The sequence below is a fragment of the Triturus cristatus genome, chromosome 9 (assembly GCF_964204655.1).
Source record: "Triturus cristatus chromosome 9, aTriCri1.1, whole genome shotgun sequence".
NCBI lineage: Eukaryota > Metazoa > Chordata > Amphibia > Caudata > Salamandridae > Triturus > Triturus cristatus.
In genome coordinates this window covers 1,211,612,936-1,211,640,195 of record NC_140592.1, presented here as the reverse complement: position 1 = coordinate 1,211,640,195, position 27,260 = coordinate 1,211,612,936, and the positions used below count along the sequence as shown (strand labels likewise).

The 27,260-nt window shown below is 43.6% G+C and overlaps 1 protein-coding gene across 2 annotated transcripts in view; it reads left to right on the top strand.

Moving 5' to 3' along the window:
- The window catches only part of STARD9 (StAR related lipid transfer domain containing 9), a 460,180-nt gene that overhangs the window by 321,540 nt on the left and 111,380 nt on the right, over positions 1-27,260 (top strand). For both annotated transcript variants that reach the window (XM_085627236.1, XM_085627235.1), the window contains exons 14-20: positions 1,213-1,290; positions 2,585-2,659; positions 4,772-4,951; positions 10,300-10,351; positions 16,771-16,908; positions 19,556-19,638; positions 25,629-25,735. In XM_085627236.1, the coding sequence (XP_085483362.1) occupies positions 1,213-1,290; positions 2,585-2,659; positions 4,772-4,951; positions 10,300-10,351; positions 16,771-16,908; positions 19,556-19,638; positions 25,629-25,735 (713 nt within the window). The remainder of the gene's footprint in view (positions 1-1,212; positions 1,291-2,584; positions 2,660-4,771; positions 4,952-10,299; positions 10,352-16,770; positions 16,909-19,555; positions 19,639-25,628; positions 25,736-27,260) is intronic.

The window sequence follows — 27,260 nt, the reverse complement described above, 5'->3', positions numbered from 1 at the left end:
CCCATTGCCTCAAGCACTGTCTGCATCTCCTTCCCCTGTTCGTCCGCAGCAACAAGGAACAACTAGTCTAAACCTGGCTCAACAACAAGAACATGGACAGATTCAAAGTCAAAATGTCAACCCTTGGTGAGTCACTTTATTTCACCCTTGATACTGACCTCACCCTCTAGGAAAACATCCACAAGAAGACCAAAAGGTCTTGCTGCTCGCTCTTTCAGCTAAAGAAAGTAGAGCAGCTCCTCGCATGAAAGTGACTTCAGAACTGCCATTCGAGCCCTTGCACACTCACATTGGGATGGTGGCAGCGCCCATGTTGGTGGCCTCATAAACTCTGCCCTTGCCCCATCTTAAGAGCGTTCTACACACCACAGCAGAACTCATCGAAGGCTTATGAAAGTCAAACCACATCATCCCCATCCGGATGGAACTCCACCGCCTCCCCTTGCCGAGCTGCTCCACCTTCAAGGCCAGCTGCATCAACTACAATGACATCACGACTGGCACCCACGCTTATCGGCTGTTAAGGTCACCAACTCTGTGGACTCTCGCCACACAAGCGTCGAGGTCACACTCAGACTGGAGACAGAGAAGTGTAAAAAAGGAAAGGTAGTCAAGAGGCCTTCTCCATCTACACTTCAAGATCTGGACCAAAGGTTTGGTATCCATCAGGACTACCCTACCCTTCTTCATATTCCACAAATCCTAATGTCAGTCCACTGTACAGAACTACAGCATGACCCAGTAAAGAGTCCACCCACCCAATGGGAACTCAGACTCCCCTACGTTCACTCTCTGTATCCCTACCTTCGACCGTGCAGATCACTCCGTTATCTGTCGGCTAAGTTTATGCCATACAAGTACCAGACACAAACATACATAAACACCTATGTACAACGACTGCGTTACAAATACAACAGCACTGCGTCAGCACTACACTATTGCAACACTATACTACAGCAATGCTATACTGCCACAACATACTGCCACAACAAACCGCATACCCTACACGATGACAGGAATATGAAGGCAAGACCACAACTACATCGCTTGCTAAAAAACATTGTTGTACTGGGCACCATCAGTGCTAAAGATGGCCCTGCCTGGCACACACACACCACACAAGCATGTAATCCGATCAAATAAAGCCTGTTTTATTTGTCCAGCCATGTTTGGAAGGGCCGATGGCTTAGTATGTCATATCTTGTCTTTCAGGATCCAAATGTAAAACTGATCAGGGAACTGCGACAAGAAATCGACAGGCTGAAAGCGATGCTCCTGACCTTTGAAATGGTGCGTAGAGATTCTAACCGAACTCACTGAAGGCAAACAATTTCGTTTTTATTTATATTTTGAAAAACAAATTAACCATCACATATTATGCTATCTTGAAGTTGTTACTAGATTCGCTCTTGGTGGTTGTTTACTGGTTGGGCTCCGGTTATATTTGTTTGTGGTTAAACATACTCATATTGATAAAGCAATGAGGGCTTTTGTGGTGCAACTTTTGATGTTTGCATAAATTAACGAGTATATTGATTACTGCTTCTGTGATTCAGCAGAATCAATAAGTTTGCAAAAAGAGTACCACGGAATGGAGGGTTTACAAGTGGACAGAGTTGCAGGGCACATTGTGTAGGCAGACATTCATTCCATTATATGTGAAGCCTTCGCTGATGAAATCATGAGGCAAGTGACCCACTGACCGGGGTGGGAGATGACCAGACCGCTCCAGACACCTTTTTTAATCCCACCGAGTTTCTTGACCATGCACCTCATTGGGTAACTTGGAGCCCCTTGGCCAAAGTCACAAAACTCACTTTTTGTAATCAGCTTAATCTGAATAGGAATGTAAAAGTCGTGCAAGTCTCTGGATCTGAGCTTTTTCCCTGAGACAGGTCACCAACAATTTTCGATTCAGACCTGGTTTAGTAGCTAGAGTGTGGAAGAGCCCCCATGGAGTCCAGAATTCAGTGGCCGGCCTGGCCACCGACACAAGGAGGGGACGCTTATCCGACCAACCTTTAGAGCACTGTATTGACTTCTAAGAGAAAGTGGCTCGGTATCTCAAAGGAGCGCTTCATCCCAGCATCCTTTACAGAGATAAACTATTTCCTTTTTTAGTTTCTCCCACCTTTGACAAGAAGGCGAGATGTCTCTTTTTCCTGTTATTTTATTTAAATAAACTGCAGGATTCCACAATCTCCTGAGGCAAGATGATTTTCCACACCTGAGGCAGGTAGTATGATTAGTCAGGGTTCCATGTGGAAAGGACATAGAAAGAAAACAATAGACATCAAAAACATATAGTCAAAACTCTACCATGCATATAAATTTCCCCCCAAAACCTGGCAACCTTTTTCCAATCTTGCTACAGACCGGTTTAGCTCTATTACCGAACGCTATCTTCATTGATTATCCGAACATGTCACCAGCACCGCCTGATCTAACAATGGAAACTTTTTATACTTTATTCTTTGTGTCAAAGGACTCTGGCTTTACAGACAGAACCCTGTTTTCTGAACATAAGACATGTATAAAGAATAAAAAATAACAGTACAGCGCTCTGTCCTCTTTCCTTACACAGAGGAATTCGAGCCCCTCTTTCAGCGACGATCGAGACGGGAACCTGTCGGACTTAGTCCTCCAGAACGAGCAGAAGGTTGGTGAATATCTGTGTGTTTCTTCATGTGTGTATTATCTGTGAAATTCCTCAGATTTAAACGATCAATAAAACTTTCTTCTGGATGTGTCTTTCTGTTTACTAACCTCAAACCCTGTTAATCATCATAATAACATTTTGTACTGCACTTTCTGCTGTGTTTTTAAGCCTTTGAATAACAGATTAGTAATAAATGTCTCTGTTACCCTGTGTATTAGTACTCAATAACATTAGACCCCAAAATCAAGTGGCTTTATGCTCCTATTTTATGTTCTGCAATTTCATAAATGTGGCCACCATTCAAAAGATTATTTTTTCCACCCATGACCCACCTTCTCCCCACTTGAATTTATGCAAACCTAATAGGTGGTGCCAGAGGCTGCTGAGGATGTCTAGCAGGTCTGTTATACAGGTGTTAAGATTCACATTATAAGGCAGGTACCTTTAGTCGAAGATATAGCGTTTAATACATGTTCATTCAAAGCTCCCCCAGACATCTAAGAAGGCTTTGGCGCGATCGGACAGGTGGATCAATTTTCATTAAATAGCAGCCGTGCCTAATTTGTAAAAGATGAAGTGCCAGGGCCTTTCTCGTAAGGCCACTGCAGCATGCATCACCCATGCCCTACCAGTGCTGCCAATGGCAGTACCAACATAACACCTAAGCATCGCACTCTTACAAGTGTGACAATTCAGACTATTTCAGGCCGCACAAAGCTGTAATAATGGCACAAGATGAATGAATGAATAACTAGTTATACAGCGCATAGTTACCCTAAGGCATCCCAGCGCTATCTGAGGACGCGGACAGAGGCGGCATCTTTATTGCCTGTTGATTTGGAAAAAACAGGTTTTTAGGAGTTTTCAGAAAGATAAATGGTTAGACTCCCTGCGTAGTTGGGGAGGGAGGGAATTCCAAAGCTTGGCAGCGTCATAGGAGAAAGAGCTGCCACCACTTCTTGCTCTCTTTATTTTTGGGACAACAGTGAGAAAGAGGTTGGCCGAGCGGAGGCTTCTGTTAGGGCAGTATGGGACAGCGATGGATTGGTTAATGGGCGGGCATTTCCCCCAAAAGGACTTATGGGTAATGCAGAGAGCCTTAAATTTGACTCTCTTCAGAGTGGGCAGTCAATGCAGAGTGTTCCCAGATAGAGCACTTTCCCGTGAATATGTGTCGTAATCCCGCAGTCTTTTTGTCCGCAGGGAATCACAACACGGTCGTTATAACGACCGTGTTGTGATTCCGCATACCATTACTCCGCAAGTTGTAACAACGACTTGCGGAGGGAGGGCGCTGGATGTTGGAATAGTATAATTTACTGTTCCAACTCCAGTCTGTGCGGACAGTAGGGATGGTGTTGGATTTTAAATCCAACACCTTCCGCCCCCCCCCCCCCCCTCCCCCCTCAGCAAGTCGTTGTTCCGACTTGCGGAGTAATGGTATGCAGAATCACAACGCGGTCGTTGTAACGACCGCGTTGTGGTTCCCTGCGGGCAAAAAGTTTCGCGGTAAACGTTGTTTACCCTTTCCCGTAGTCCATGAGTGATAAAATCAGTGCTTGGACTATTATCCGCCTAGCGAGGAATGGTAGAAGAGGTAGAATTTTCCTCAGCATCCTCAGCATGCCATAGCATGGGGCCAACAGTTTAGCTGCTTGAAAGTCAAAAGTCAGATGCTGGTATTATTCATTTTCATTGTATATTGACCTGATAAACACAGGTGTTGTGATCATCTAAAAATTAAAAAGACAACCCCACCATGAGGAGGACTGTCACTAGAGCTGGTGTTGGCAATTAAGTGCCGAGCGCCGAAAACCACCGGCAGAAATTAGGCACTAAATAGCAGTAAGATTTGCCTTTCCCAACAACCATGTTTCAGCAGGCATTACTGTTGCTTACTTTCCGTATCGCAGTAAAATACGTTTTTCAATTACAAGACCCATTGTTATTCATAAGTTGTTGATTGCATCTGATATATTATAGACACATACGTTGTTAAATAAATTTGAAGTCAGGTTGTTATTGTGGCCAGTTGTCAGTGATTTCCTTCCATGATTTTTATAGTAAATAAGTGGAACGTAAAAGCACCCTGTTCTTGTGATCTTCCGCTAGATTGAGCAGCTAACAAAAGACTGGACAGATAAGTGGTCAGACAGGGACACGATCACTGCAGAATACAACGTGGACATCAACAAGGGCAAAGCTGGGGTGACCATCGACTCCAGCGTCCCGCATTTGATAACAGTGGACGACGACATCCTTAGCACGGGCGTGGTGCTGTATTATCTCAGGGTAAGACTGCTATGTCAGTTAAATATTCTTTTTTATTCTGTGGTAGTATTTCTTAATCTGTGAAATTAATAACGTCTGTGAAATTAAAAACGTCTCCCCAAGATGAGGTCAAATCGATGTAATTATTAACGACACTTCGGTGTATGATTGATACGGTACGTCTGAGACAATTTCTATCTATGTCAGAATAAGAGGATCATACCAGTGACAACATACGCCATATGCCCTTTGGGACAAAACCATACAGTAGGTCTGAGCCAATTTCCACAGTTCATTAAATCACCATAAGATGTACATACTGACAACAACAAATAGAGTTGCATCTCAAAATACGTTAGCCCTTTTCTGTCACACAGTATTTTTCATCTCTAGGCAGGAGGATAGTGTTAGTAACATTAGGGATTTGAGGTCAATGTAGGACAGATTACTAAATGACACTGCATGTTCCTGCTTGTTGTCTCGGTGTAAGAATGGTAAGTAAATGTCTCGGAAAAGGTTGTGGCATTAACTCTTGTTGATCTTTTTTGTATTTATGGTCATGTATATCTTAGGTGACTATACCTATATTCATAAAGTTACACGCACATATGTCAATAACTTAAAGTGTGCCTGGCTAGGTAGTATTATTGTATATTTGACTTTATATATATAATTTTAAAGGGAAATTGTTAAATACCAAAATATTTGCTAAACCAACCTACTCATGTTGCACACGATACTTATTCAGTTTTTTCCCCATCCTGTTCACCAGTGTAACACTGGTGTTCTCTGATCTGCCACTGCATAGTTCTAGTCCAAGCTATATTAGGCAGGAACAAATAAATAAATTAAGCAAATATTAAAACAACATTAGCCAGGAATCATAAATAACAAAATTTTACAAGTATGGAAGTTACTCTCATAGGTTTACTCATTCGTGTGTAGAAAATTTCAGACTTTTAAGGGTTCTTATCCTGGTAAACATTTTTGTACTGAAAATCCTGAACCAATAAGAGATGCATGTCTCTCCAGAACATCAACATCTGTTTGATTGTCTCCCACTGAACTCTGTCCCTCTTTTCCATAGACTACAGGAACACTATCAGTGTTCCGCCACTGTTAGTATCAGCGCTCAGCGTCTTTGTGGTGAGTCTGTAAGCCCAAGGGGACATGTTGCCCCACCTGAGTCATTTCCTTGCGAAGCCTATCAAGGAGGATTTTGGGAGACACTGTCCCAAAAACCTGTGACCTTTTTTACAAATTACCCTGAATATCCATCTTGGGGTCCACGGACTATAGCATGTTACAACGTATGCCATCACATCGCGTTCTATTACAACGCAGTTGTTACAACGACCGCGTTGTTAGAACGCGATACCTTTACATCGCAAGTCATTAGATCGACTTGCTGTTGTGGGCGCACTGGACTTTGGAATAGTATAACTTACTATTCCAACTCTAGCCTGCGCAACAGTAGGGAAGGTGTTGGAATAGTAAATTATACTATTCCTTATGTTAGAGCACCCCCTACAGCAAGTTGATCTAATGATTTGCGATGTAAAGGTATCGCGTTCTAAGAATGCAGTCGTTGTAACGACCGCGTTGTAACAGTAACGCGATGTGATGGCAGCGTTGTAAACGATGATTTCCCCACCGTCATGTCAGTCTCAGCAACACACTGTTGAATTGCCCATCACATCCAGAAATTAGTAGGATTCTACTTTACAGCTTTCCATTTCCACACGCTTGCTTCTGTAGTTTGTGTCATCTACACCATAACTGCCTCTTTGTATGACAAACACTCCAATTTTGTCCAGCAGCATTAACCATTGTTGTATTATTCCATGTTTTTGTCCTGAGCTCGCAGTACAAGATGGCTGCTGCTTTCCCCTTCCCTCCAGACAACATGTATTTCCAGCATTGAATTAGCAGCCATTGTAGCACTGTCCAGTGGGAGTCAGGGGCAGTGGGGTTAAATCATGGCGCAGCAGTCGCTTCTTATCCTGGGTCCAGGATTTCTTCCTTCTTTTTCATGTGCTGGTCGAAAAAAGCTTCAAATTGGTGTTTTTAAAATGATGTATTTTTATGTTGCATGCGTAAAACTGGAGGATGTTGACAAACAAACATCCGTAAAGAAGGACCATATTCCAACATATCTCTTGTCGTAACTATGAACTCATTTCAAACATCCTCTATAACCCACTCTCCATTGGCACTAACCCTTTTCCTTCTATTCCTTTCTCCTAGCTCCTTGAAGCTGCTTTTCCTTTCTCAGTGCTTCTCCTTCTTTAGACTCTGCTATCTGTTTGGTGCAAAGGTAAATTTGGGTGATCCTTTTACCTTAAAGATGTTGGCGTTCAATAAACTGTTTATTTCAATGTGTTCTAATACTTATCATCTGTGCTTTGGGTTGTAAAAATATGCAAGGTCTCTCTTGGTGTTGTGTCACTTACTTGCAGACTAATTTTTTCTTTACTTCACTTGACTTTTCTTACTATGGTATCAACCTTTAAAACAGCATTAAACAACTAATCCAACATCTCAACATGTTCACAATAACATCAACAATCTCTCAGTTTTCACACTTGTGCTAGGTTTGGTTTGATGGTATTAAGCGTATTTGCTGGTAGATGGTTTAGTGGTACTTGTTCCCAATTGTCCAAGGATATCCTGAGTTCTGTGCTCTTACCTTACGGACTGTAAACATCCTGCCTATGAATTGGCAATAGACTTTGCCCCTTCCATACTGCGTTAGTCTTCATCTTGTGTTTGCACCACTTGTGATCTCTCACACTCTGTGACACTTTCATCAATGGTGATGGCTAGAAGCAAGGGGCAGCCACACTCCTGCATTGACTGATAGATGCATACTACGAATCATTGGTTCATCCTTGGTTTTAATCTACTGTTGAGGACCGGTTGCATGTGTAGAGGACCCTCCCTAGAGAGTGAGTGCACTAGGTCACTGGAACCAATGTCATTATCTATACAGCGAAAGGCATAAGTGCATGCACCTGTTGGCTCTCCTAGGTGTCAGTGCCATGCAGTGTCTGTTTCTGTGTAGAGGAGTGAATAACTTAAGTTTTCCCCTGGCAACAAACAAACAGATTGATGGAGTGCATAGGTGAGGCATGGCAGATAGCGTGCATAAAAGATCATATTGGTGGATGGGCATTCCTGAAGTCTACTGAGAGCATGAGTGTGATTGGCCAGGTGGGTGGATGGGAGCGCTTGGACTTTGTTTAGAGATGGAGTGTGATTGGGCCATGTGGGTGGATGGACATTCCTGAAGTCTTCCAAGAGTATGGGTGTGGTTGGCCAGGTGGGTTGAATGGGAATGCCTGAGGTTTGCTGAGAGCATGAGTGGTATTGGTCAAGTGGGTGGATGGGAGTGCCTGGACTTTATTTAGAACCGGAGTGTAACTGGACATGTGGGTGGATGGCCATTGCCTGAAGTCTGCCAAAGTATACAAAAAATACATAACTAAAGTGTAAAAAAAGTGATGGATGGAATGCGTGAATTAATCTCATTCACTGATAATCACTCGTGCCACTTCCCAGTCCATCGTTATTTTGCACACAACGCCACCTCAGTTTGGACCCAGCCATATGCAAGTCAGTCTTGACTATTCTCCAATGGGAACAGTGCAGCCCGAATTGCCAGGCCGAGTCCTCCCTTCACCGGAACACAAGCAACCCAGGGCTGGTGTCTCCCTAGTTATGGGCTCATCTGCGAGGTATAGCTTAGTTCCCGTGAGACAGTGTGCCTGGACATAACCGCCCCACTTAGGGTTAGTCTCCAGACAGAGACCAACCATGTGCAAATCAGTCTTGGTCCTGCTCCAATAGGAACTGCAAGGCCCACTCTCAATGGGAGCACAAGCCACCCCAGACTGTTGTCAGCCTACTGGGCCTCATCAGTGAGGTGCAGGTTGGATGATATGGCAGCAAAGGACCCGTGTCTAGGCACACCTGTCGCACTTAGGGCATCTCACTTAGAAAAACAAAAAAGTAGTTAGTGGAATTAATCTCAGTCCCTGGTAATCACTCAGGGCTGTGCCATCGTGTTTTGACCACTGGTCTACTTCAAACAGATTACACCCCTATGCAAATCAGCTTTGGTTCTCTTCCAGTAATAACAGTTCAGCCTGAATTTCCAGGCCACGAGTTTCTATAAGTGCTTTGAGTGCATAACTGAAGACTGTAACACATCAAACAAATCAGAGGTGCATCGCCACAGGGACCAACAGTTTATCAAAGGCCAAAAACAACAACATGAAGGCACCTGACTCTGTTAGAAGCTGCTGATGGAGATCATATAATATATCACATTATCTTTTCGCTCCTAGAGGACACATGTTTACTGGATGCAGTGTGAGTGATGTATAGATTTAGGGTCCAAAGTGGCTCCTTTGTAGTGGTAAACAGTAATTTGTATATTGCAACACAACTGTTGGTGCAGCTGTCCTATGTGTGACAAAGACTATAGAACCTCCCTCATGGGTCCTCATTACAATTAAGTCTGATATATTCGAATCAAGTGAAGCACTGTTTATGCCCATACGACTATTCTAAGTTGTGTAGTAATACCACACAGCCGTGATTTTTAGGTCGAGCCTAGGCAGCGCCCATGCGTTGTCTGCGAGACCTGTTGTTATTTCCACTATCGGCTTTTGGCATGCCCATGAATTGCCATGTGTTTGTTGTTGTGCCATTTAGAAATACAGGGTTTTTATTGGTGCATTGGGTCTGATTCTCCCGCCTTTGTGTGCTTGGGTCATGCCCAGGCGATTTCACTCATTGTTTGCTTGTATTGGCCATCTCAATACGTCCACGGTTCCTCCTAGTCATCCTGATATGCCTTTTTGTTTTGGAGGCCATCAACATCGTTTTAGGCTTTCAGGCCATTTTACGGTGCAATGCTCTATTCGGCACCTGCAAAGTGGCAATTTCTGTCTGGTAGCTGTTGAGCTATGCCAATAGCTCTAACTCAAAAAAATGCGATACCTACTGCATTTCTAATGCTTGTTTTCCCTGTGATGATTTCACAGTCTAGCACCTGGTGAAATATGTATAGGGAAAAGATGGCAGAAAGAGGAAAATTAGATAATTTTTTTAGTGCAAGATGCATTTTGCGTAATTACACAAAATTGTGCAGTAATTTTGCGTAATTACTTTACAGCAAATTATGTGAGTTTCGCACGCCCCTAAACAATAGGCAAGTACAAATATGGTCATTTCCAAAATAAAGCTAAACTAATCTGTTTACTGTATGCACGTTAATATCATGAGTTATTTACTTGCCATAAATTAAAACTTTCTAACATGTGACTGTCTTACTTTGCGCCTAACTTTTGTTTTGAATGTAGGAAGGCTCCACCAAGATTGGAAGAAAGGATTCTGACCAAGACCAGGATATTGGTAAGTAAACGCCATCAGCCACAGCTACAAATTCAGAAGCCAAAACTGGTCCCTGAGTCTTTACCTGCAGCGCTGTTGAAATTGGCCAGATTGTGTTGTAGCAGCGTTGATAGTTAGTTTTATTGAAGTTTCAAATATGGCATTAGGCACTTGCACAAGGCAACTTAATGTCCTTGACTTGCATGTCTAAATAACGAGATGCAGTAGGCAAGAGAAAGTGAGGGGACATCTAAAAGGAATTCAAATACCTCAGTTTTGTCCAGAATGCCTATTGGCCTTATCTTTATAATTGTAAATAAGTTACAAGCTAAAAACTTTGATTTAAATCTGGGAAAATTTAAAAGCAGAACAGCTTCTGAGTGTCGGCTAGTGTAAGCAAATAATATTATTTTACGTCTGCCAGGTGTGCCGATACACAGTGCCTACGATAGCAGAGTAGTTGCGTGTCGTTAGTGACTGATCAGGGAGTTGGTGGAAAATAAGAAAGCTGTCTTAGCAAAAGTGATGCGAGATGCGGAAGAGTGGTCTAGCAACACCATAAAAAGTACAAGGGAAGGTTTGAGGTAAAGGAAACAGTGATCTGATTCTTGGAGAAACTGGAATTCTGGAAGCGTAAGGAGGGAGATCCCAGAAATTGGAACCCTGGGGAGAGGTACCGGGACATCTTGGCACGCATAGGTTAAGGGTGTCTTGGTGCTTGTGCAATTCATCACAGGGTTGTTCTCTGTTCTGTATTGAAAGGACCCTGGCTCAGTGGTTACTTTGAGAGAATCTTAGATTTTTTTAGGTTTCCTCAAAATACCTATTGCTCTCTTTATGTTGGTAGCTATCAGAGATTCAGTTGTGAAACACCCGACTTGCTAGTAAGAAAGACAAAGCGCTTAGTTGCACTTTTTCTGGGTTCAAAGCATTGAGCCGAAAAGGATTTGCGGTTCGGGTCCCATCCACTCATTGCCTCAGGTGCATCGACTGCGATTGTTTGCAGACGGCTGCGGGCTCTCAGATGAACAGAAGAGCATATTCCTAAAATGCATGTGAATTAAGGTGGCTTGTGTGAATGGAAGCACTGATGTTTTTAATAAAGTATTGGAATAGAAGTTTATGGAAACTGCTAGATCTGGTAGATTCCATCCATGTAGTGGCATTCTGTGTGGCCCCTTGTGAATGATTGTGGCGGATACAGGCAGCGTTGTTAGGGTGCCCATCTTCATTAGTAACCATATAGCCCAGTTATGTTACGTTATACTAGTAGGTTCTTCTAAAGTGCTCTACCACCCATGGGGTCTCTTCACGCTGGTCCTTAGACTTTAATAGGAATCAATGCGGAAAAAAGGTATGGAAAATACTGAAAAAAAGCAGTATGTTTGGACTGTTTAGGAGCTGTAGAAGAGAAATAGTGGTTGTAAGAAGTAAGGGAGGAGAATTCCAAAGTGACAGGCTGTGCTACAAAAAGCACGGCAGGGTACGCGGGTCCTGCGAATCTAGGGATGTGCAAAGGCTTGCGATAAGCAGTGCAAAGTGTTTCAATTGGGTGTGTCTAAGGAGGCGATTTCAGATGCATTTCGGGATCTTTCTCTAGATAGAGCTGTGAACAATCTTTAGTGCCTTAAAATGTGTGCAAGCCTGTATGGGGAGACAGTGTAATGATTTCAAAAGCGAGTTGGTGCAGCTGAAACCAAGGCAGCCGCTACCAAAAGGGGGGAAATGAATTTGTAAGTTGACTGATTAACAAGGAGTGAACATCTATGTAGACTAATTACAATAATCAAGTTGCGAGCCGATGAGTGCTATTACAATAGTACGTCTGCAGCTCTCCTGTGGGCTCCGGCGAAGTTCCCTTCCCTTGACCCTAGCTCCAAGAGTCCTAGATCCTAGCATCATGGGGCTGGTCCATCGGGTCGGAATCCACCTTCCGTGATTGGGGGCCTGCGCTTAACCTGAAAAGTCAGAGGTGTCCTCTTTCCCCTACACAGGCCATGTTTATGAGAAGTCGAAAGCGACCAGACCAGAAGGACTGTGCATTAGCTGGAGTCCAGTTGGTCTTGGCGGAGGAGGCCTTTGGAGCACCTTTTGGAGCACCTTGGTGTACCAATGCTCCGGTCAGCACCATATTTGTTGTAGTGTGGCAAAGGTCTGGAGTGGTGGCCTCTTCCACAGTGTGATGAGCACATCTTTCTAGCCTAGGGTGCCCCTCCTGACCCAGCGGAAACATTTGATTCCTTATCTTGATTTAGGGGCGGATTGACCCATTGAGAAAATGCCCCCAAAATAATTGAAATTAAAGCCTCAAAGAGAGAAGAAAGACTTCTTCAGGCTGAAAGCAGAGTCCATCAAGGAATGTCATGAGGGGCCTGAGTTGGAGGTGGGTTCTGCCTCTGGCTCAGGCTTATTCCAGGGAGAGCTGGCAATGATGTCCGTGCTCAAGTCTTGCTGCAAAGTAACCAAGACATTTTAAAACAAGCAGTAGAAATGCAGTAGGTCTCGCATTTTTTTGAGTTAGAGCTATTGGCATAGCTCAACAGCCACCTGACATAAATTGTCACTTTGCAGGTGCCGAACAGGGCATGGCTCCGTGAAACGGCCTGAAAGCCTAAAACGATGTTGATAGCCTACAAAATAAAAAGGTAGATCAGGATGAACAGGAGGAACCACGGACGTATTAGGATGGCCAACACAAGCAAACAATGAGTGAAATCGCCTGAGCGTGACCCAAGCACGCAAAGGTTGGAGAATCAGACCCAATGCACCAATAAAAACCCCTGTATTTCAAAATGGCTCAACAACGAACACATGGCAATTCATGGGCATGCCAAAAGCTGATAGAGGAGATAACAACAGAGCTTGCAGACAGCGCATGCGCGCTGCCTAGGCTCGACCTAAAAAAGATATCTTTGGATAGCATGGTGGAGATTATGAGAAGAAAGTGGATTATAATTAAGAAGCTTTGGGGAGGTCAGATCAACTGGTTTTGGATCTGAAGACAGGGGTTTCAGGCCAGAAAGAAGAAGCGGGCCTGAGGAAATATTTTTAGCTTAGTGTTGTCACCTCCTTGTTTAACAGGAGTCAAGAAGGGAGTTCCTGGAAAATTAGGTGAAAGCTCCACTCTTAGGTCGTAAGTCTGTCGCCTACTGGTGAATCTAAAGACTTGAAGTGTCAATAATACAGTTGCAGAAGGAGGCCGTGGATGCTGGCTCCGGCTTTCAGATAGAGCCCAATAGGGTCATTAGGCTCTTGACAAAGGGGCTACGAGGGGCAGAGAAGGGCTCTGGAACTGTTCTGGTGGACTTTGTGAATCCTAGCTTTAGAGCAACAATACTCTTGGAAGCAGCGATAAGACCGAAGCCTTACAGGAAGCGAGTAAAAATACACATGTGGCCAGATTTGAGAAAATTAGGAAGGACTTAATTCAAAGGGACTTAAGGCCTCCCTATTGTTGTTTCCAGTGAGCCTGTGAGTGAAACAGGGGGGCAAGATGTTTTGTTTTTTTTTGCATCTAAGGGCAGCCCAGGGATTTCTTAATTCTTGCAACGGGAGTTAAAATGTTGAATTATTTATTGTGTAACCTATCTTGGTTTGTGACGTTTATCTCTTGGGGTCACTGAGTATCCTGATTTCTTACACCTTACTTTAGGTCCTGGGGTGATTTCTTGTTGACACATTGGTTTTGATTATGAGATTGTATTTCTAGCTCTTTTTTCATGCTCTTCGCCCCCTGACCACAGTGTGAAGACTCAAGGCACTACAACAGTGTCCATAAATGATATTTAGAAGCTGCATCCCAGAGTTATGGTGCTTACAGAGAATATTTAGTTTTTACTTATGTTGCATATGTAAGTTTTTTGTTTTTGCTTGAGTTGCATATCTAAGTGCTTGTTTATATGTTCCTCTTGACCTCCTAAGTAAAGATTTGTAACGCCTGAAAAGACCCTGGAGCCGGGCCTTCTACAAATTTGGAAGAGGGCTACTGTCGTCCCAGTGGTATACTTCTCTGGTCTTCCTAGCCATCGTCTGCTCTCTCTGATCAGTTCTGCAACAAACATTTTTGTAAGGGTTCTACTGGCGGATTTGACGGCTTGACTTCATTCTAGTCGAATATTACTCTCTTCCCAGACTTGTTAGAAATGTTCTTTCCACTCTACACAATTCAGTGGTCCTGTTACTACTGACCAGTCAGGCCTTGCATAAGAATGCCCCACCACTTCATTGCACCTTTATTGATTTTAGCAAAGATGTTGATCAAATCAATACAGTCCACCTATAATGCTTATGAGTATTAAACCTGGCAGCATGGAGCACAACGAGAAAATGCAAGAAATATTCTGACTACTTCATGCTGTTTGTCTGACACCAGTGACGAAACCGTATTACATGCTTAGTTCCATAGTTTGTTTAAGGGGTTTTTGTTTTTCTCCACAATGAACATTAGAGGTGGGTGAGCCAGGAAATTCATAGGGAGAGCTGAGCCTTGGGTCAATAATACAGCAAATGTCATGTAAAAATATCATGCACTTTAAAATGGTTATTTCTTGAACGATTGTGCTTCGGTTTAGTATATTCGAATGTCTCACAGCATTGAAATCTGTTAAATTTAATGTTTTTTATACATGAACATTTCCCCACCTCAGGGGCCCTGAAGACATTCCCATGAATGTACAAAGAGAGACGTCACTTTGTCATGCACACTATATATGGCCAATGTTGCTGTATGTGCAGCAGTGTTATCGTCTATTAGACCCCACGCAAGTGAGGTTTTTATACAGCACACATTGTGCACTGAATTTCTTCAAAGTGGTCTTAGGCCTGTAGTAAAGTGATTTCCGTAGGATCACACAATTTAGTCAAGTAGAGAAGCCAGGATTTTAACCCAGTTCAGCCAATGGACGAACATCTCCTGCTCTTTCCATTTTACCACAAACGAACATTGATTTGTGTTAATTTATTATATGGCCTAAATTAGTACAATAAATACAATATAATAAGTGAATTAATTCAGAGAAGATATATGTATAAAATATCAAAATGTCTTTCTTGAGATGAATACACAGTTCAGTGTAAGGGGAGACAGGAGACTATGTTTCTGTTACTTTCACTGACTTCACTGCCTTAGCAAACAGTAAAGAGGGATCAGGGTCAGTACCTAAATGAGAGGAATTACACTGATTATCAAAACAAAGAGGGCCCTGACTTCTGTAGGTCTTCAGTCAGACACGTGAGTTGCAGCCCCGCTCGGCTGCAAACATGCACAGCAGAAAAGCACCTTTTTAGATATTCAGCTTTCATGCTTCTAGGGGTTTTGTCTTTTAAAACTACTGTAGGGCAGTGCCTGGGCTGCTTGGCTTGGCTTTGGCTTGGCTTTGGCTTGCCACTCCCCATCGGACAAGGGCCGAGCTTAAGCCGAGCCATGCTTAAGCCTAGCTTGGCTTTTCCAACTCTAATGTACATACGAAGGCTGGAGACTGGCCATGCACTGGCTGCGTCATAACAGCTCAGCAGTAGATGGCTGGCTACGGGATGCGCGAGAATGGGGGGTGGCAGAAGAAATCCGCGTGACACTTACTAGAAGAGATGACCAACTCCTGGAGGCATGGCGCACACTGCTCAAAAATTTCCACTCCCCCCTGAGGAAATACCACCATGGATACACTGTAAAGTTGTAAAACCTTAGACAACCAAAAATAATATAGCAACTTGAAAGGCCATATGAATATTTTAGCCAACTATATCATGGCACATGCGATGAGAAGACGCAAAGTTATGAAATGCTCAGAAATAATTGTGCATTTGATGTCCATCGTAATTGTCCATCTCTAAGGTTGTTTATTGCTTTTATGGAAATCATTTTAAAAAAATATTTATAAGAAACATAGCTTTGTAAATCTCTCTCGACCTCTTAAAACAGTGTAAGGATATTACAGATTATATCAGTACAGATGCTGGCAAACTCTGGGGAGTCCTCTACTTTTTATGGATTTTATTAGATAGAAAAATAAATTGAGCACCAAAGGGTCTTTTTTATCATTGATCACAAGAGAAAATGAGATCAGAAATATTGACCTTGGAGTGAGAGAAGATGTGGTTGCTCATCATTCCACACGAGGATCCATAAAAGTGAGGTGCTTGGGGCTGACAAACCTATCCAGTCTGCAGAGAAACAGGTGTCACTGACGGGTTCATCTCTGGAGAACCCTCATGAGTTAAGAAATACCAACTTTAATAGATGGTTGTCGATTAAAGCTTATTTCACCTTACTCAGGTCATATCCCGTTAAAGTACACTGGAAATGGTACGTAACTAAATGAAATTGGTTAAATAAAAGCTGTCTATTTGGCGCCAATAAATAAATACATAATTATTTGCATGGCCGCATTTTGCCCAGATCTTACTATGTGCAGGCATTTACCAATAAGAGCTGTGTTTAGTTTTGCCAGGTCAGTGGATTGAGCGAGACCACTGCGTTATAGAAAACACGAGTGGGGCGGTGACTCTACGGCCCCTCCAGGGGGCGCAGTGCGCGATCAACGGACAGGAAGTCACCCAGCCACGCCGTTTGTCTCAAGGTAGGCTGCCGAGGGATAGAACTGTGTGCTAATTGTATTTCTGAGTTTCGTGAAAATTAAGTAATTTCGTTTTGCTGCATTTATTTTTGGAAAAACTGCTTTGAATCTAATTTAAGAGCCTGCAACCTAACAATACCTATTCTTCTGTCACTCACCTAATAATCCCTTCACCATATGCATGTGCATGTGTAGCACGTCTCCCACTAATGGTCACAAATAACTTCTATTAAGTTAATCAACGCAAGGAACTGGAGTGAATGCATGGATTGGCATCTTGGGCACACAAGACTAATCCCAGTAGTCAACAATAACCAATAATACTGGACTAACCACTAACCTTGGGTTCCGGAGCAGCGTGCTTACCGGTGTAAATTGCTTCAATGCCTTGTCAGGAGTAGTAAGTATTATATAAATGCAATTACAATTACAAAAGCCTATTTCGGGTTTTAAGCAAACACAAGTAGACGATGGACGGTGTGCTTAAACTTTTCAGACACTCACCCCCAGTCGCAAATTTGGGCTTAATCCATCATCGTTCTTTAGCTCATTTTGCCACCCCAGTTTGGACCCAGCCATGGGCAAATCAGTCTTGACCCTGGTCCTCATGGGAGCAGTCCAGCCCGAACTGCCAAGCCAGATCATCCCTGGACCGGAAACAGGCATCCTGGGACTGGTTTCGGGAGGACCTGGCCTGGCAGTTTGGGCTGGACTGTTCCCATGGGGAACAGGGTCAAGACTGGGTTGCTTATGGCTGGGTTTAAACTGGAATGGCATGTGGAGCAAAAAAAGATGGATTCTACCCTGGGTTTCCAAGATCACACCAAGAAAATTGCGGGCACCTGCTTTGGTCTTTTACGGGGTCTGAGGCCAATTCTTGGGTTTTTCAATTCAACGACACGTCAATTAATAGTCCAGGCTACCGTTCTATCTAGACTTGATTATGCGAATTCCTTGTTGCTAGGCGCCAATAAAGCGGAATTGAACCGTCTGCAGCGTGTCCAGAACACAGCCGCACGAGTCCTACTTGGACTCTCAAGAACATGCTCTGGTACGGGTGCCGTACGCCGCCTCCATTGGCTCCCTATTTCAAAAAGGGTCGAATTCAAGACTTTATGCCTCACCTTTAAAATGTTAAAGTTTTCTACTCCTGAGATCCTGTCGGCCCTGATTACTCCTTATGTCCCTGCCCGCATATTGCGCTCGTCCGAACTGATCCTGGCTACTGTCCCCCGAGTTAAGCGAGCTAGAGCTGGGGGCAGGTCCTTTCGTCTTCTTGCCGCTAAGCTGTGGAACTCCCTTCCCTTGCAGATCCGCAGCCTAGATTGTTTGATATCCTTCCGAAAGGCTATCAAAACTTTTCTTTTTCCCTTGGTCTAACCTGACTCCTCTTGGATTCTGCTGTTAGCGCCGGGATGCCCCTTCGCTGGGGCAGCTGTGCGCTTTACAAATGATTTGACATTGACATTGACATTTAGGTCCAGATTTCTGTACTGGGGTGAATATTTGACATTGTTCAACATTCTGTCCATCAATTGTTCTTTTTGCATATTTCAGGTTTTAGTCATCGCACGGGTTGAGGCATGAAGGGACCTTGCATACTATTTACCAGGTATTAATCACTATAGTTGTGCCAGTGCATCCTAGTAGATGTTCACAAATTCCGAACAATTTCACTCTTCATTTCCTGGCAGCCATTTATATATATATATCTTGAAACCTTTCCTGCCACCAAGTGTTACAGATTTTATTGCTAATGAGAATAAGTTGTCTCCTTGCCTTTGGCGAGAACGTGCCTGTTATGCAGTTTCATCAAACCTGGCCGTGAGCGATAAGAAACTCAAGGAAAGCTTTGGGGTTGCGTTTTGCACGTTGCAGAGGTGTGACGTATGGAGAGACAGTCCTCCAGGTCACCATTAATCTTGCCTTTGCGTCATCCTAATGCAATACTTTGTGTACATTTCCTTTGACTGTCATTAAGGGTCTCTCTCTTTAAAGGGGTCACAGTCCCCCTTAAAGTCTAAGCAGACGTCATCAAACGAAGCACCATTCTGGAATTCCTATTCTTGGAGATTGTTAGCGATGCAGACTGGTTAAAGAGAACTGTGTTTTTTCTCTACACCAGATGACGCCTTGAAATGTTCGAATATTTAAACAAAACTGGGCCATGGGGTTTAGTCAGAGTTTTAAATGCCACCCTGTGAATATCAACTACTATTAACTTAGGTAAGTAAACATGTATTGTTCTTAACTCTACATCTGTATAGCTTGACAATGTAAATATGTTCAAGGTACGTAGACGTGGAGCGTAGATCACTAAATCTATACTTAGCTTATATACTTGCCTTTTCCAATATTGTGGTAGCCAATATTTTGGAAGTACAATATTTTGTTGTTTGATTTTGGGACAAACAACTGGTTTAGTCCAGTCTCGGCTTAGGAACAACATATCAAAAAGTTGTGCTGTCAAGTGTTGAGCCTCCTGGAAAATCTTGGCGTGTCATACACAGCTATTTCCATCCGCAATCCACTGTCCAGGCTTCGTAAGTGTTCTTGCCCCTCCAGTATCTTTGGCCACTTACCACAGTGTTTGGAGGATGTGCACTGTCCTCTACAAGAGCAGCTGACACATTTTATTTTTTTCTTACAGGTGCAGTTGTTGTTTTGGGAAAGACACACAAATTCAGGTTCAACCATCCTGCAGAAGCCGCCCTCTTGAGACAGAGAAGATCGGTAAGTTTTTTATTTTTTATATTTCTTTGTAAAAATTTACATTTGTATTTTTTGTGTTTATATAGGTCCTCCATTTGGTGAGCCAGGTGTTGCTGATGACATCACAGCTGAAGACTCTTCGCCTCTCTCCACTGTTAACCAGCCTCTGCAGAGAGACGTGAAGTGTACATGTGTGATGTCATCACCACAGTTAGACCCACTAAATGGCTTCTGCAATACAGAAATAGAAAGACATAAAATAGAGAAGGAAACTCAAAGTATGTTTTGCACTAAGTTCACAATTCAGTGAAAACCAAACAAATCAAGTTCTTCAAGACACTTGCCAACCTAATTTTGTATGTTCTAACCTGGGTCTCTTTCTGCAGCAATTCCATTGATACCTTTTTTTTATTATTCAAAAAACCATGAGGGTAACCAATACAAAACAACTGTAATAGGATGAGGACTTAAAATAATTAAGAAAATCGCACACACTATAGATTGCAGTAGAAAAGAAAGATTGGTGATTTCACCATCCTCACACAATTCTTTCATTGTGCTTTATCTACACTTTTTCTCCAAAGTCCAACAAAAAGTCCACGCCCGCATTTTGGCTTTGATGGTTGTAAGCCAAAACTCAGAACTCACCCGCAGGTGATAGTTGAGCATCTTTGAGATCTGTGGTTCTTCGCCTTACAGCGCTACCTTAGATCGCAGGGTTCCTCTGCAGCGTGTTCTTGGAACGTTAGGAACCAAAAAATGTTTCATATCCCTCTAAGAAAAGATGCAAACCCACATATTGTGCTGTGTTTGATGTCCAAAACTAAGGGCAGGGTAATAAAATGGTCATAGGAATATTTTTTCTGTTTTGTACACTAATGTATGGATTTTTCTACTTTCTTTACCCACGAAAATATTACATTTGCCTTATGACAAAAAATGTGAGAGATCCTCTCATATTTCGGCCTTCTATTTGTATTTGTTTATTATTTCTGAATGGGCTATAGTTAACCCCACTGAGTAAAAACCGTAAAGCATACAACCAGTATTTACTTCTGGGAGTACATCGCTGCTGGAGTTGAAGAGGTTTATGTGGGGTGAATGAGATTGGCGAGCCAACGAATTATCAGGCGGAACCGAGACAGATCCGAGCTAAGGGTCTGGCTCGGATCATGCAGCTCGTGCACGAGCCAAGCCCTGAACATATTTGCTATGTAAATCATACAACAAACATCGCATAAAATATGATAAAGTCTCTTCAAAATCCCAAAAAGTCTACTTAACATGTGGAAGTTTTGACTTTAATATGTAATCGAACACAAAAGGTTTTTATACAACTGAGATTGTGAACTCACTTATTTGAATGTGCTTTCATAAGCGGTAATGAATTAAAAAAGAGTTTTTGTGAAATAAAATATTTGCCCAAAATCACTCATTTTAAGTGGAGAAGCTGCAGTTTATCCCGATTTTCTGGATTCACTTTGTGTACGTCAGCCAGCAAATGAGTTTCTATTTGTGTTTCCTTGGGTTAAGGCTTTGTTTTTACCTCTGTGCATTTTTCTGCAGTTCAAACATAGAACACTTTACATGAGCAACAGTTACATTACACATGGTCACATTCATTGGCTATAGGCTAGGGAATTCATTTATCTGCCCAAATCAGAGAATGTTGAGCCCACGCCGATACTCAAAACTGGTTCCCCAGTTCTACAGTCTGCATCTCTGGCCACAAGGCCACATACTGGGTAGAGGGTGGTGGCATGCAGAAGTCACATGAAAGCCTGGCTCGTTATGGGCTCCAGGTTCCTTCACAACCTTGAGTTGAGCCAGGCTAGAGCTGTCCATGGCTTGTCCACTCCTAGGTGTGAAGGTGGCTCATTGAAAACAAACCAGTTTTACCATGCCACGGTCTGTGTTGGAACTGGTTTTGAAAAGACATTTATGGTGTTTTGATTTCAGTATCAATATCCTTTGAACTGAATCAGAATAAGTGAGCAGGTACAGCTCAAAAGTCCCTATTGTATCATCGCACACATTTGCTTTCGGAAAGTGTGCTATTCAGGTATCAGCGCGTTATAGCATAAGTGGACAAACAATTTGCACATCTTTCAATATAGGCAAGTGGTTGAATTTATTCTTAATCCCAGTTTCCTTAAACCCTATTCCTACTCGACCTTCTCCTCCTTGCAGTCGGCACTCATCTCATGGCAGACGCTCATCCCGACATGTCCCGTCTGAGCCTGGTGCAAGAGGTGTTTGTAGTGATGGATAGTCACCTGTGCCTCAACCTATTTAGATGTTGAGTTATGCAAAGATATATCTAATTATTTCAAGACTAAATACACCATATGGGGCAGGGCGTATGGATCACCAACCACTTGGACGGGAGGGTGCTGCTTATCCGGCATATCCCACAGCGATATTTTCACCGTTTCTAGCACCTTCTAGGTCTCATTTTGAGATTCCGTTTAAGCGCTGTAGAGTGCCCACACCTCCTTGAGACCTGTTTACATCTAAAAGTCTGAAGAAGTTTAGAAAGTGCCTCCTCAGCCATCTGAGAGATACTTTGCTGGGGAGATGCTTGCTGAACTGAATGAATGAATTTAGACTTGTAAAAGCGCAAACTTAGCCTAAGGGCGTCAAGGCGCTGGATGCAAAACATCAGAAGACGGTGAGAAAGGGATCATGTTCATACTGAAGAATCACAAAAAAGCCAGGTCTTTAAGGCAATGCGAAATAATGGTAGCGAGCCCTCACTAGAGATTTCTACTGGAAGAGTGTTCCACAGTTTGGGCGCCGCAGTGGAAAAAGCTCTGCCACCCCATTTAACCTTCTTAAACCTGGGAACAGTGAGTAGGTTTTTGTCCGAAGGGATCTGGTGGGAGCATAATGATGGACAATCGACTTGATGCCCTCGGAACCAGAGTCATAGAAGGCTTCATGAGTCAGGCATAGGATCTTAAAAATGATCCTACGGTCCATCGGGTGCCAGTGCAGAGGCTTGATCGAGGCTGTAACTGAATGATGTCTAGGGAGATTCAATACCAGCCTGGCCGCAGCATTCTGCACCATCTGTAACCGATGAATAAGACCTTTATTAATGCCCAAATAAAGGGCATTGCAATAGTCCAATCTGGACGTTACCAAGGCCATGACGGCCTGCTTGCGTGCTTCGAAAGAAAGGTAGTGGGAGATCTTTCTGAGAATCCTGATGATACCGAAACAGGTGGAAACAGTCCTGTTTACCTGAAGATCCAGAGAGAGGGCATTGTCCACAATCACCCCTAGGTTCTTCCCATGAGAAACTGGACAGGGGCAGATACCAAGCGTGGCCGGCCACCAGTCACTGGACCAGATTTCCCGATCACTCCCAAAAATAAAGACCTCGGTCTTCTCTCCATTCAGTTTCAAGAAATTTCCCAACATCCAAAGGGAAACTGCCTCCATGCAGCTCCTAAAATTGAGGGCAGAATCTTTTACAGTATGCGTTATGGAGACCATTATTTGGGGGTCGTCCGCATAGGCCCAAAAGATCTCACCACTTTTGTGAGCGGGGCCACATAGATATTAAAGAGTGTAGGGATCAAAGAAGAGCCCTGAGGGACACCACACTGCAAAGCTTTAGGGGCTGAAAAGAACTGGCCTAGCTTCACCCTCTGCTCACGTTCACCAAGGAAGGAGGCAAGGAGACTCAAAGCAGTACCCCCAACACCCATCTCTCCAAGGCGAGCCACCAGCCTGTGAGGAGATAGAGTGTCAAAGGCTGCGGTGAGATCCGAAAGCACCAGAAGAGTGGTATGGCCGGCATCGACCTGAGTCTGGATGTTGTTAAAGACTGCCGTCAAGGCTGTCTCTGTGCTATGATATCTCCTGAAACCATGTTGAGAGCCATCCAGGAGATGGTGGTCTTTTAGATATATGCTGAGATGGAGATTTAAGTAGGCCTCCAAAATCTTGGCAGGAACGGGAAGCAAGGAGATCGGTCGGAGATTTTTCAGTTCGCCAGAATCTAAAGAGGGTTTCTTCAATAGTGGTTGAACAACCGCTATCTTCCACAGCGTAGGATAGACTCCCTCAGAAATGGCGACGTTCATGACTTCCGTAAAAAGAGGGCTCACGATCTCCCGGCAGGTTTTTGACACCTTAAGCGGGCAAGGATCTAAAGGGGAGCCCAAGTTGATACGGTCCAGGAGCCTATCCGTCACCTCCAATGACATGGGGGGGAAAGTAAGGAGCCTGGGGGTCTCCCCCCATGGGAGGAGCTCACTGGAGGGAATAGAAGTTTGCAATCTAGACCTAATACTGGAGTTTGCTGTTTCTAACAGAGCATAAATATCAGAAATTTTAGCTTGAACAAAATCAGAGATTTTATCACAGAGTTCCTGCGAAACCTCTATGGGATCAGATACCTGCGGGGAGATGAGAGAATTAATGATCTTAAAAAGATCCCTAGAAGATTTCAGGGAGGCGGTGACACTGGAGAAGTATAATCTGAAACTGAAAAAGAGTGCTCTGCAGCTGCTGATAAAACTTTTGTTTCAAAACAACGATCCGGTTATATTTAGTGCAGCCACGCACCTTTGTTTTTCAGAGAACTCGATGGAGCGTTTCAGTGAACTTGAGCATTCGCTCCATTGCAATAGTTTATTGAGAAGTAGGGAATCTTTGATTACTTCCAGGCAGACCTTTAGCCTCGGACTGCTTCAGCGCTGGATACCCTTTGGAACCCTGCCTGACAGAGGCGGCCCAGGAACTCTGGTGATCCTGAAGATCTCTGGCACTTTTGATGGACTCAACCACCTGATTTTATTAGCCGGCTCTGCCTTGTACTCCTTTGTAGACTCAATCTCTTTTGGTTGGTCTTAGGCAGATGATTGCATTACCAAATTTTGAATCAAAACTTGAACCCCTAAATTGTGGGGTTTCCCAGGAGCCTTCTAGCTCTCCGTTGTGTTTAACATGTCCGCGTGGACCTGTGCTTGTTGGATTAGGCTTGGCTTTCCTTATGTACCCAAATGACACACAAATTCTCATTCACATGGAGCAGGAACTGGGTGATATTTCAGTTCACTTTTATCTTCTGTGTACAGGAGAACAGAGTCTGGAAGAACTGCAGCATCTTACGGGTCATGTGTTCAAATCAGGTACAAACTTAAGCGTCATTAATGACACCAAGTGAGTCCCGCGTGAGCCGATGGGAGGTTACTAAAAGCTGCTTATGCCAGCAGAATATTTTGAGATGTTTTTACCTTTGCTTGCCTGTGAGCACAGGGTGGTAGTGCGGTACCTTGCTGCTCCATGACTGCATTATTGCTCCAAGAAATATTTGGTGCTTGGAGGGACCAAGTCGAACGAATAGCAGGTACAGAGCCTGTGGCAGTCCGAAACGTCGACTAGTACAATTGGTATTTCGCCAACTTAACCAATCTGTTGTCCAATTTTTTTAATTAAGCGCTTCAAATCATCATTTTTAGCATGTATGAATCTTTAAAAACACCACTATCTTTTTATCATCATTGTATAGTTATATATTATATTTCCTTTACTGATCACTGGTACTTTTCGTGGGGTACCCAGGCCTCTTCAAGATGTTATTGCTTGTGTTGCTTTTCATTTGAGACCCTGAAAAAGCACAGTGTGGATTTTCAAATTACCTCCTTTCGGTCAATTTATCTGGTGGCGGTATCACCCACATTCCCAGGGAGATCCAGGGTTTGCCATATTTGTTACATAAAAACGGATAAAACAACATTAATTTTAGACTGATTTGACCATAGAATTGAATCTGCAGATTCAGAGAGCCAATAGCTACGAAGTTTTTTTTTATTTTTGTCCAGGAAAATCTGTGTGTTGATTGTTTTGCAGGCGTAAAGTTTAGATGTCGCAGTGTGCGTTAGCAGCTGGGTGGCACACATTTAGTGCTGCAAAGAATTGTGAATATCTAAAAGCTTTGAGTGCAACCACTGGTGCTCATGAACTGTCCGTCATTCCAATCTTGCCTGTTTCTGTAGAGCAGCGTGGCCTCCCTGTTGACCCGAAGCTCCCTGGATTGGCTTGACTTGGACGGGGACTTCACTTCGCCCGCCACACTTCAGTTTTCTCCAGACCTACAGAGAAGGTATGTGAATTTCTAGGGTGGTTTGTTGGGTTCTGTAAGTGAAATATAACCTAAGGGGCCAGGTGAGTTCTGATAACATGATATCCTATGCATTTGAGTACAACTGAATCAGGGCTTCCGCTTCCCGTGAGCCTTGGTCATGCTACAAGGGACAATCACAGGAATTTGGAGGTGGCCCCATGGATCCTCTGGGCTGTGAGTGGTTTGTCAGCAGGTCTGAGGAAGTCATGACGGGCTTCGATGATGATCTGTCGGAGGTAGGAGATGAAGTCATAGAATTGGAGGACTGAACTGTGGAATTTGGAGGAAGACAAGTTGTGCATTGTGAGATGTTTCGGCCGGTGAAGGAGCGTCGAGGAGGAGGTGGGTCACTGCAACTGGAGCACGGTGAAGGCAGTGAGGAGGACAAGTTGTGCATTGTGAGATGTTTCGCCCGGTGAAGGAACGTCGAGGAGGAGGTGGGTCACTGGAACTGGAGCACGGTGAAGGCCGTCAAGATAAAGACTTTATCAAGAGGTTTGAAATACACGTGGACGGAGAGTTTGGTGGATACGGTTGGCGTACTCACATGACTGGGTGGAAAGAGAGATGGGTGTATTTTACTGGTATTGATTGTGCTGTAGTCCTGGTAACTCGTGTCTCACCACCAGAGAAACGTCCAAGGCTAAGCGCAAAGGCAGAAGAATGATGTCAGGGATGGAATAGTTCATTTGTGAGGAACAATCACATTTTCTTCTGATTTGTGGTGGGCAGTGGCAGTGAAGTTAAGGCTGTAGGTGAGGCCATCTCAGCATCTTAGCACATCTTTGAGATTCAGGATTGGAGCAGTTGGAGGTGGTGAGATAGTGGGTGACTGAAGGAAAGGCCGCACTCCCAAGGACCGACTGTACAAATGTGTAGCATAGATATTATAGATATTTGGAGATAGGAGCAGAGTTTGTAAGAGTAGAAAGAGGGTTTTGAAGCTTCAAGGCTGAATCCCAGATGATATGGTTGTTTGAAGATTCAGAACAGACAGTGGAGTCTGAGAAGCACGACTTGTTTCATGATTTAAAGCACAGTTCGCGTGTTCGAGGGGGTTTGGGCAAGAGGTACATCATGTGGGAATGTTTCCTCGGATGTGTGCAGAACATGTTCTAGGCTGAAAGTGCTGCTCCTAGTGTGGTCACTGGCATCTCTCAAATTCAGCTGCGACCCAGGCAGGTTAGAGTGGCCGGGTGATGGGGCCGGGTGATGGGGGGGGGGGGGGATTTGACAGACAAGGGGAAATTAAATAAATAAATAATTTTCCCTATTTCATGTTGGCATTCCAAAATATACAAAGCACTCAATGTCATGGGACAATGTCACTCCTGACTCTGGCGAGTGCCAAAAAGCTGGAAATGTGCTCGAGGTTTCCCACTGTTAACTGAGCGTCGTTGGAATGCAAAAGTGTTGGAAATTACTCGCGGGTTTCATTCATAAGACTTGGTGTGCACCGCGCTCCGGTCAGTGTCACAGGATTGGCCAGAGTACATCGAACACT